Below are 11,163 nucleotides of genomic sequence, written 5' to 3'. Positions count from 1 at the left end.
CGAATTTCTATAACATAACACAATCACTTTTCCTACGACATAACTCTTATAAAACCCAAAGTAAAAATATCGTATGAATTTTCCTTTAATAAATCCTGAAAAATTCGCTTTTGTTATTTTTCATGCAGATAATAATAATAATAATTATTATTATTTAAAAATGATACTTTACTTATGCAGCAGCACTTATCTAAATAGCTGCATCCAAACAGGGCCTTAAGCTGGTTTTTCCCGTTTCGACTGAGATCGTGAACGAAACGCAGAGAGGAGAAGCAGCCATGGGAGACGGCACTGCTACCACCGCCGGCAACCGCTCCAACAACAACAGCAACAAGCCAGAGTGGCTGCAACAGTATGATCTTATAGGGAAGATTGGGGAAGGCACCTACGGTCTCGTCTTCCTTGCTCGGATCAAGTCTTCCACCAATCGCGGAAAATCCATCGCCATCAAGAAATTCAAGCAATCTAAGGACGGCGATGGTGTCTCTCCCACCGCCATCCGTGAAATCATGGTATTTATTCTCTTTCTTCTTATTCTTTTTTTATTTTTTTGGTTTTTGTAAATCTTCTCTGCTTGGTTAACTGCGACTAAGGAAGTTGTTAAATTCGGAATCGAACTCACTTGAACTATTGGAATATTTTTGTTTTCATTTCAAATTTCCAATGAAATGCCTTTTTCTGTTGTTTTTTTTCTTTTTTATTAGTGAATGATGGTTAAGGTAGTGATGCTAATGCACTTGTTCGACTCTGGAAATTTAACTAGTTCTATGTTGTTCTAGTCATTGGAAACGTTGCGGAGGTTGCCTTTTATATTATTTTATTTTATTTTTTATTCTTTGATGCTTTGGATTGATTTCGAGCGATTTCATTTGATGCTGCAGTTACTGAGGGAGATAACACACGAGAATGTTGTGAAGCTTGTGAATGTTCACATCAATCATGTGGACATGTCTCTGTATCTAGCTTTCGATTATGCCGAACATGACCTTTATGTGAGTATATGATTGTAAAACATGTCCTTTGTCAAAATGTCATTCTACTTGGGCACTTGAGTTGAATTTTTCATTTTATTTTGTAATTTATCAAAATGTGTAGTTGCGGATATTAGCTATATAGTTTAGCTTTGTAATGCTTACTGTAGTTGTTATCATGAGCGCATGATAGCTATATATAATATCAGATATCTGGATTTTCAAAGGTTTTATATTTTTTATCTCGCATTTTGACATTCTCACTTAGTGAGGTGAGTTTTGCTTGTGATTGTTGCATCTTGTATTATACGCATATTATGGGCTTTTGCAATGGATTTTATGCTATTGTAATAGGTATAATTTCAGTGTTTTTGAAAATTTTGTGAATTGTCTATGGGACGAGACATATATAGGTAGCAAGGAATTGCTTGTTCTAGTTATTGAGTGTAAAGATTGCAATCTTGAATGGCAGGAAATAATTAGACATCATAGGGACAAAGTCAACCATTCCATTAATCAGTACACTGTTAAATCGATACTCTGGCAGTTGCTCAACGGACTAAACTATCTGCATGGGTGAGTGTTTTTTTGTAAAGTTAGCGATGATTCATTTTCTTTCCTTTCTTTATATGTTGACTTATATTATATTTTCGTGTAGTAATTGGATAATACATCGAGATTTAAAGCCATCAAATATATTGGTATGATTTTGGCCACCTTACCACTGTATATATAATTAGTCCTTTCACTAATATAAGTAAACATTTGGATTCAAATTAATTTGTCCCTTTTTGATTAATGCACTTGTTTCTTTAACGAACTTTCTATGAACAGGTTATGGGTGAAGGGGAGGAACATGGGATTGTTAAAATTGCTGACTTTGGACTTGCAAGGATATATCAAGCCCCTCTGAAGCCATTATCTGAGAATGGGGTACGAGCACCTTTTTCATTGTCATCCACGTGCATTGTATCTATCATCTGTGTATTTGAGAACTCTGCATGTATATTCTCTGACTAAATATGGTGTTCTTAGTATTTAAGAAGCCAAAATCTGGGTAAGCATAAGTTACCGGAAGTAGGAGTACATTAAAGGCTTATACCATCTCAGCTTTCTGCTATAAGCTGATGGATAGATACTGTTGTTCATATAAAGTTTAGCTTATTGAACTGGGTAGTCTGTTGGCAACCTTATGTTTTTTTATTCCCCACATGTTGAGTGATTAAACATGGATTGCTTGTTAGCATCTTTAACCTTCAGTTAGCTATGCACTCGTACCACATTTTAACTTTTCATATATTTGATGGTTTAGATTCCTGAATGTGTAAAATACCAACGTGCAGGTTGTTGTAACCATTTGGTATCGTGCACCTGAGTTGCTTCTTGGAGCAAAACATTATACCAGTGCTGTTGGTATCCTTCAATTTAAGTTTTGCTTTCTTATATATATATATATATATATATATATATATATATATATATATATATATATTCCTAATATTTTCCAGTCAAAGTGATTGCACGTATGTGCCAGTGTAATTTATGATTGACTTAAGATTTTTACTTGTTGGTTATTAATATCTCATGGGTATTTCTCAAGTCTTTTATCCTATATACTGTTTTCATGACAAGATTCTTGTTACTTTTGCTATCCCTGAAGTTGTTGACATATAATAAATAAATCACATCCCCCCCTTCCTCTTTAAACCCTAACTAGCGAGGGAAGGGATGAGGGCAATCCTTATACGCTGTATTACCTTTGCATATTTGTAAAAAGGCTATTTCCCGTATTTAAATGCGTGATGTTTCGGTCACAAGGGAGCAACTTTTTAACTATTCAGGCTCCGTCTTTTGACATGCTATAACTAAAATTTCAAATTTGAATTTGTCCACGTGGATGTTGGGGAGCATGGTACACATAATCCAAAGATAGACTTGTCAACTTTATATCATGGCTAAATGTGTCGGTATGATCTGATTCTATGATCTAATTCTAACATTGATCCAGTCATTTTTCCTTATATATAATTTAGATATGTGGGCTGTGGGATGCATTTTTGCTGAGTTGTTAACCTTGAAGCCATTATTTCAAGGTGCAGAAGTCAAAGCTACACCAAATCCCTTTCAGGTACTTGATGCTATTACTTACAGCTTTATGATTCTATAGTTGAATATCGTTGTTATAGATGTAGTCTCTATATGAGTATTACCTTGTCATTTTTGGATTTTGAATAATCCTTATTCCACTTGTGCAGCTCGATCAACTTGACAAGATATTCAAGGTTTTAGGTAATTTATTTGCTTACTATTTTTCTTTTTCCCTGCTGGGGGATGTTCATTCTCTTGATGATATTCCAGACCTACATCAGTGGACATTGTTACTGTGCCAGGCCATCCCACATTAGAAAAGTGGCCTTCCTTAGCAAATATTCCCCATTGGCAACAAGATATGCAACATATACAAGGACACAAATAGTAAGATCATTATTTAATGTGTTTATAAAAATATATGCAGGATAGACCTATTTCCATAGTTTGTGAATCTTTTGTTTTCTCCTTTCCTTGCCTGTTCTTCCTCGAAACTAATCATTTTTTTCATGAAATTAATGGATTGGTTCTTCTGCTGTTTGCAAACAGTGACAACACTAGCCTTTATAATGTTGTGCACCTACCTCCAAAAAGTGCTGCATATGACCTGTTGTCAAAGATGCTTGAGTAAGTTTTTCCTTCTAGGCTTTTAAGAAATATTTTGCTATGCCTACAAAAATATGCTGTATTTCCCCCACATTTCAGTGATGCAAAATTGAACCCAGGGTGGAGTGGTGCCCCCTTATATACTTGTGATTTGTAGTGGCACCCCTTATATACTTGTCATTTTTCTTACTTGTTACTTCTAACCTTGTCATCATCACCTATTGTTCCTGTTCTTGTTGCTTTATAGTTATGGTGCAAAAGTTCATCACCCTCAATCTATTCTAGCCCTACCCCTTTCTTTGTTGTTTGAACTTATTTAAGTTCTGGTGGTTACTATAATCAATTAGCAGAATTAATATGTGGCAATATCCCCATTTGATAAAGGTTGCGGGGTTAATGCTTTTCTTGTGAATTATTCAGCATCTGAGGCGCAAAAGAGTGTTTTTTCCTAGGGATTTGTTGATATCGAGAATGATTTCAAGGATCATCTCTACTACACTAAATAAGTAGAAGGATATCAATCACTGCATGATAAATTCTTATTCTCCAGAGTACAGGATTATCATGATTCTTTAAACTAGGGCTATTGGGCGAAATTTCATTCCGGGTTAATATCAAATTAGTAAAAATAAATAAATAAATAAATTACCAGAAGAACATTAAGATAAAATGGTCAGACTTAAACAAGAAACCCAAATGGGGTTGTTTCATACACGTGTGCAAAGCCACATGGATAGCATCTCCCCATAAAAAAATTTGTTCTGAGTGCCACATGGCAACATCTTGGGAAGACAATAGTCCACATGGTGTTTTATGTGACGGCACGTGAACTAGCATCTTCCCCAGTTGTATTTCATGAATGCTTGTTTGTAGCATTTGCATTTCTCATAATTAAATATCATTAGATGAAAGAATTTGACTTAATGAATTCTTGAATGGATGGTTGATTAATAGGCTTGTTTGAGCTTCCATTTGCTGTAATCACGCGTTCAGCCAAAGGAGGATTATAACTTCCTCTTGGAAAACATCCTCTTAAAGGTGGAGTGCACCTCTGTTGAGATATATAGTCTCACATTGGTTGAAGAGCAACTAATGTGGAGTTTATAAAGCCTTGGGCACTCCCACCCTTTGAGCTAGCTTTTGGGGTGGTGTATCCCAAGGTTTTTTACATGGTATCAGAGCTTGAGGTTCGATCCTCACCGCCCTCCACTTTAAAGTGGAAGCACAAAAAAAGGTAAACCAAAGATTGGGCCTGTTGCATAATCCACGCTTCAAGCCAAGAGGGCTCTTGCGTGAGGGGGCGTGTTGAGATATATAGTCCCACATTGGTTGAAGAGCAACTAATGTGGAGTTTATAAGGCCTTGGGCACTCCCACCCTTTGAGCTAGCTTTTGGGGTGGTGTATCCCAAGGTTCTTTATAACCTCAACTCAAACACGATGGGGGAAAAAATGACTTCCATATATGAAATAATCAATTAAAAGTTCAACTAGAACATAGTGCATTAAGTTTGTTGCAATTGTTTTTCCAATAAAAAGAATGAAATTGAATGGGTGGTACCTGTGTCAATTAATTAATCCATGAATGCATTTTAATGGTTAACGTAGGAGGATATATCCAAACATTGTGTCTAACCTCACCATTGGATTCAGCATGAAAATATTAACGTGTGTTCTTGGAGGGGAGGGGTTAAGTACCTGCCATGTGGCAGCTGCTTACTCTTACTTTTTCAAAATATGGAAGGCACTATTCCAAGTGGTGTCATGCAAATCAAATGTGAAATAGCGTTTTGCACATGTGGCCAGCCCACTTGTGCAAACAATTCCATTTTGGAATTTTTTTTTTCAAAAAGATAACTTTTGGTAATTTTTTTTTTTTTAATTATTATTTTGAATTTTTACCCATTCATTCCTCTTGCCTAATTCTATGAAAGAAAGAGTCACCTGAAAGGCTGAAACAATAAATCAACCAACTTTATTATGAGCAATCTAAGAAGTTTGATTTCCCCTTTTAACCATCATCAATAACTTATATTTAGTTCACTGCAAAGATGGTGGAATGGGAATAGGCTCATGGCTTGTTTTATGATAATATGGCTTGTGTATTTATGTGCAGATATGATCCTCGGAAGCGTATAACAGCAGCACAAGCTTTGGACCATGAGTAAGACTTCTTTATTTGTGAATGAAATCTACATTCCTAGCAATGAAAAGGATGATTTAACATTTATTTCGTTAATAATGGTTGTTGTTCTGCTTATAGAAATCTAGACAAGATTCCACATTTTTTCCTTGCATGTTTTATTTTCTTGATATGGCCTAGTTCTGAAGGTGTACTGAAAATGATGTGGTTACCATCTTAGTGTTGTGTTCAATATATTGTGATCAGAAGTAGCAAAAGTTGTTGAGTGTGAGCAAGCAGATTGTTGTAGTCATCATCATAATAAGTCCAGAAACTTTCCCTAAACTAATTTGTTTACTGAAAAAAGAGCAGTTAGGTTGTCCAGCTGCTCCTGAGTTAAAGAATTTCATGTGAATTTTTTTTTTTTTTTGAAGATATTCCATTCAGTTCATAACTTCGCGACTAGTCCGATTCAGAGCGAGTTTATTGTTTTTATCCACTTAGGTTTCAGTCGCAAAAAAAATCATTGTATGTATTTGACTTCCTTTTTGCCACTGGGTATAATATTCATTTTCACCACATCAATGCTGCAACCGTTAGTCAGTTCAGTGAGTATAGCTTGTCAACCAAGTATAGAACTTTATAATTTTCCTAGAAGTTGCCTGGCTCTTCAGTCAATTCCTCTGAGAGCTCTATTGGTCATGTCGGATATTCCCTGTCATGTGTTCAAATACTTAGTGTGCTGATTGTTTCATAATAACTAGTGACTTGCCTTCTTCATTTTTTTCATGTATGCTAAATTGTGAGAACTTGCAAAACGTTGCTGGACCCCTGATTTTGATGGTAATGGACATTTGATATTGATGCAGTTTTACTTCATCAATGTGACTCAGATATATGGTAGAGAAAGCTTAAAAATTGATTGTTGCCTTCGATGCAAAGATTCTTTAATTATGTTAGGCACTGTACCTTCATGTTATATAGATACACGCACACATGTGTGTGTGTTTGTTTGTCCATCTTTGTTGGTTATGTGATCAGTTCTCTTGCATCTTTCAACTATTAATTTTTAAGCATCCTTATGCTTTGTTTGCCAGGTATTTCAAAATTGAACCACTACCTGGGCGGAAGTAAGGCCTTTTTCTTCCTTTCTCCTCTTGCTATTCTGTTTAGGTCTTTCCCTTAATCTTTCATTGGATAAAACCTTTTCCTAGCATTGTTGGCTACTTTTCATTGATTTAAAGATTTGATTGCAAGATTTATAAATAAATAATATTCACATAGTTTCCATGTTATCTCTCTCTCTCTCTCTCTCTCTCTCTCTCTATATATATATATATATATATATATATATATATATATATATATATATATATATATATATATCATGCAACAGAGACAAAATAGTGGGGTCTACTATTTTTTCTTCTTTTTCGTTTTTTGAAAAAGTAGTGGACCCCACTATCTTGTCTCTGTTGCATGAGATAATTATCTCATGCAACATGAGATTAATAGATCTCATATATATATATATATATATATATAGGGAAATCATTTTCTCATGTTGTTGAAGATTATTTTCTTATGTTGTGAGACATCGAAATTCGTGTTTTCTTCTTTTTATTTTTTATTTTCTTAACAAGTGGTGGGACCTATCACTTTTTGTGTCTATAGCATGAGAGATGTTATCTCATGTCAAATGAGAAAAGAGAAACCCATATATATATATATACCAGTTTAAAACAACGAATCTTACATTCAATCTTTACCGTTGATCAACTTGTATCTAATAATTACAATTTAATAAGTTTTGCCCATTAATTGATTATTGATCTCCAATAAATTATATCTAATAGATATAAATAGATCAATAGCTATGATTGATTGTAAGATTTGTCATTCTCACATTTCTATGAGTTGATTCTTTTCCATATATATATATATATATATATAGGTTTAATGTTTCTCATGTTGTAGGAGATAAATTTACTTCCTACACCATAAAAATGTGTGGGACCCATGTTTTACAACATGAGAAACAATAAATCCTATATGTGTGTGTGTATTGGTCTTCATTAAGCATGTATTCCACCATGGTCTATTTTATTTAACTAGAAATGTCTGTAAAATCAATGCTCAGTGCACTTGTACCCTGCCAACCTGGAGAGTCATTTGTGAATTATCCCACACGTCCAGTGGACACAACGACAGATTTTGACGGGACCACCAACATGCAACCTTCACAGCTGGTATGCAATGATAGTTAGAAATCCTGTTGAAACTGAAGTCTCGAATATTTAAAATTTTCATTGAGCAGGGCATATCAGAACTAAAGGATATGATTCAACTTTGTCCTTGAATCGTCTTTTTGTGGAAGATATTTATATTCTCTGAGAGTATTAGAGTAATGCTCTCAATAGTTTAGCAACTGTCGTGCAGATCTAATTTAATAATATATCATGTTTAACCCAAACAGCGTAGTACTCCCCCAAAGTACATAAAATCTCTCCTTTTTGTGGAGTCATATTATGGGTTTAAAATAGAGAGAGCAGTGACTATTAGAGAAATGAAGGATGATGTGCAACTTTAGATGGTTAAGGTTGTACTTGGAATTGAAATAGTAGTGCACATTTAGACAAGTGAAGAACTATTTCCATCTTTTTTATGTATAAAGTGTTCTCTTGAACCCTGATATACATACAGTTCGACTTTGGGTTCAGCCCCTTTACATGGTGGGTGAAATAGTGAATTGCGTCCTCTCTATAAAGCTCAATATTGCCACATCCGTCTAAACAATATTTGCATGAAAGTTTGGTGTATTAACATATAGACGATAACATACAGAGAAATTGTAGATGATATGGATGTCCGTTAGGTGATATAGATGGATTTGTAAATTTTAGTGAATTAAGGTTAATCAGGGTTACTCTCCTCCTTGCACTTCTATGAAAATCTTCCTATCACCTTCCAACAAAATAATAACCTAGCCGTAGCATATCTTTTTGCCTCCAAGTTTATAGAAGAAAATGAACCTTTGCTGATGTAACTGCATGTGATGTTCAAGGAGAGGATAAAACGAATTACCTTGGCTGACCCATGTTTTTTGACCATTTTATAAAACTTTAAGGGGATTCAATTCGGAAAATATATCGGTAATAATTGTTATTAATAAGGTTCAGTTACATTGTGCCTTGAGATTATGAACATTTTCAACGATTTTGCTATATTTAATAGGATTTGGTTACTTAACTGTGTATGAATAATATACCGAGTGGCTTCTGTCAATATATACTATGGTTCCTTACTGAAATTTTTGTTTCATGGTTATTGGTAAATATTGGTTTTGAATTTACATACTTGCACATAACTAAGCACATACATGCGTAAACATTTTCCACTTCATGCTTTTGAATGTGCATATTTCTTAATCTCGAGTTAGGCATCTGGAGCTGTAGTTTCTGGCAACATCCCTGGTGGTCATGTGTCAAATAGATCTGTCCCACGGCCAGTGAATGTTGTTGGCATGCAAAGAATGCCTCATCAAGCAATGCAAGCTTATAATCTCACGTCTCAGGCAGGGATGGGTGGTGGAACGAACCCTGGTGGCATTCCAATGCAACGAGGTGTTCCACAGCAGCAACAGGTTTGGTATTTATTGGAAAAGGAGGCAGAGGTTTAACTTTTTGTTCCCTTTCTAAGGTGAATGTCATATTCTTTTTTTTTTTTCAACAGTTAAGAAGAAAAGACCAAATGGGGATGCCAGGATACCCTCCACAGCAGAAGTCAAGACGTATATAAGGTGAATCCTGTTGTTCCACAGCGTATTGGTATATAAGGTAAATACAGGTGTTCCACTTGGTTATGATGGTGGTGGCTGTCATAGAGATAAACTAGGCATTTCATAAAATTGGGAGAATTCCTTTAATGTGGGCAATCAGGTGTCACTGATTTTCTTATGTTTTGTGTGAGCGATTTTAATGGCAATTGGGATTCATGAGAGTTCCATGTGAAAATTTTAATGAAACATGACATTCTTATATTATCGTACTATGATTCTTGCAAAGTATTTGAGAAACTGCAAATTAAGCATCGCCTGATTCACTTCTTCAAGAGTCACTTGTGGTATGTGAGTTCTGGCGAACAGCAAATTGTTTTCCTGTCAAATTTTTCGACCTTTTGGCATACTTGAACTAGTAGTTAGATGACTCTTCTATATTTGCAATAAAGCTGAATTACCATGTCTTATGGTTAGGTTGTGCTCTTAGAGATCAAGTGAAGATAGATTTGGGGTCAACACTATTGAACTTGAGCTCATTCAGGAAAATTCATGACCCCGAAGCTCCGATGGTTTGCCTTCATGCTTGGGGACCTCACTCTTTCTAATTGCAGTCAAAGATTTGTTGCATTGGGCACAGGAATCTGGATGCTATAATATGAACTATACTGCTGGAGCACCAATGAAGCCCTTGGAAGGGAACAAACATGGGAAATGGTTGAGCTACTGGAGACACATGTATATCTCGCTTATACCTGTACATTTTTCTTGTATTCTTACAGATGTTAGGCAAGATCAAATGTTAGATATCATATAGTTTTTCGCCAAAATCGAACTTTTAGAGATTAACTGATTATATGTAACCATGTATTCATTGTAGAGTATTGCCTCAATCGAAAGGAATTGTTGTGTTTCGTGGAATAAGATTACTTTCGGGTATTGACTAATTTTATTTTAAACATATTACTATATATGTATTTATTAATTATTTGAAGCCTGTTTCCTTCTATAGTTCTGTAAGGCTTCGTTCAGAAATGAAACGGCCCTCTTTTCTGGGCGTAACCCCTGATTAACCGACAGGTATTCAAGAGTGTCTTTTCTGTCAGAAACATGTCAGCTTCGAGTTTAAGAGCTGAACTAGTGGAAGCAGATATGAAAAGCTGCAATGTAGAATTGAACTGGCGATTTCTTTTCTTAAGCATAGACAGTCTCTGGACTCTGGGGACACTTCATGGCCTTTTTACCTAAATATAAAACAAAAATAAAAAATTACCGAATTATAGGGACATAGACACTATTAATCATTTATTGAAATCCATAATTTATTTTAGATTTTTTCTTAAAATATTATGATTATTGGACTATGATTTTGATTTTTTTTTTAATTAATCAATATAGCCCATTATTGTTTTATTTTCACCCGATCTGAAATGTGAGAAATAAGTTTATCTTTCAATAGACAAAATTTTAGGTAACTTGAAATCACGAGACTTTGTCAGATATTTGAATTTTTTGGGCGAATAGAAAAAAAAAATCATCAAATTATATAATAAAATTGATGTTTTTAAATTTCCCGAAATTGAAATATCATGTTAGATAAATA

General features: G+C 34.7%; 1 protein-coding gene across 2 annotated transcripts; it reads left to right on the top strand.

Annotated features, from left to right (window-relative positions):
• Positions 1-219: 219 nt before the first annotated feature.
• On the top strand, positions 220-10,499 carry LOC133304058 (cyclin-dependent kinase E-1-like). 2 transcript variants are annotated; one of them, XM_061504027.1, is made up of 16 exons: positions 220-512; positions 882-992; positions 1,444-1,547; positions 1,630-1,672; positions 1,806-1,904; positions 2,315-2,384; positions 3,005-3,099; positions 3,227-3,260; positions 3,362-3,446; positions 3,609-3,686; positions 5,780-5,827; positions 6,883-6,915; positions 7,926-8,034; positions 9,225-9,428; positions 9,518-9,584; positions 10,038-10,499. In XM_061504027.1, the coding sequence occupies exons 1-15, from the start codon at positions 279-281 to the stop codon at positions 9,581-9,583; spliced, it is 1,413 nt and encodes a 470-aa protein (XP_061360011.1). In that variant the 5' UTR covers positions 220-278; the 3' UTR covers position 9,584; positions 10,038-10,499. The 2 variants fall into 2 exon arrangements, with proteins under 2 accessions (XP_061360011.1, XP_061360010.1); XM_061504026.1 differs by having other exon boundaries at positions 9,518-9,621.
• The last annotated feature ends 664 nt before the right edge of the window (positions 10,500-11,163 follow it).

The sequence above is a fragment of the Gastrolobium bilobum genome, unplaced genomic scaffold, assembly GCF_033153095.1.
Source record: "Gastrolobium bilobum isolate Gb01-03AN ecotype WA unplaced genomic scaffold, APGP_CSIRO_Gbil_v1 utg7510, whole genome shotgun sequence".
Classification (NCBI taxonomy): domain Eukaryota; kingdom Viridiplantae; phylum Streptophyta; class Magnoliopsida; order Fabales; family Fabaceae; genus Gastrolobium; species Gastrolobium bilobum.
Note: the sequence above shows the minus strand (reverse complement) of the source record. Positions and strands in the feature narration are given on the sequence as shown.

Excerpts from the sequence above, each read along its gene's own strand:
- LOC133304058 (XM_061504027.1), top strand. The coding sequence starts at position 279 with ATGGGAGACGGCACTGCTACCACCGCCGGCAACCGCTCCAACAACAAC. Across the intron at positions 5,828-6,882 it reads GCACAAGCTTTGGACCATGA|GTATTTCAAAATTGAACCAC; the intron begins GTAAGACTTCTT and ends TTTGTTTGCCAG. Across the intron at positions 6,916-7,925 it reads GAACCACTACCTGGGCGGAA|TGCACTTGTACCCTGCCAAC; the intron begins GTAAGGCCTTTT and ends ATCAATGCTCAG.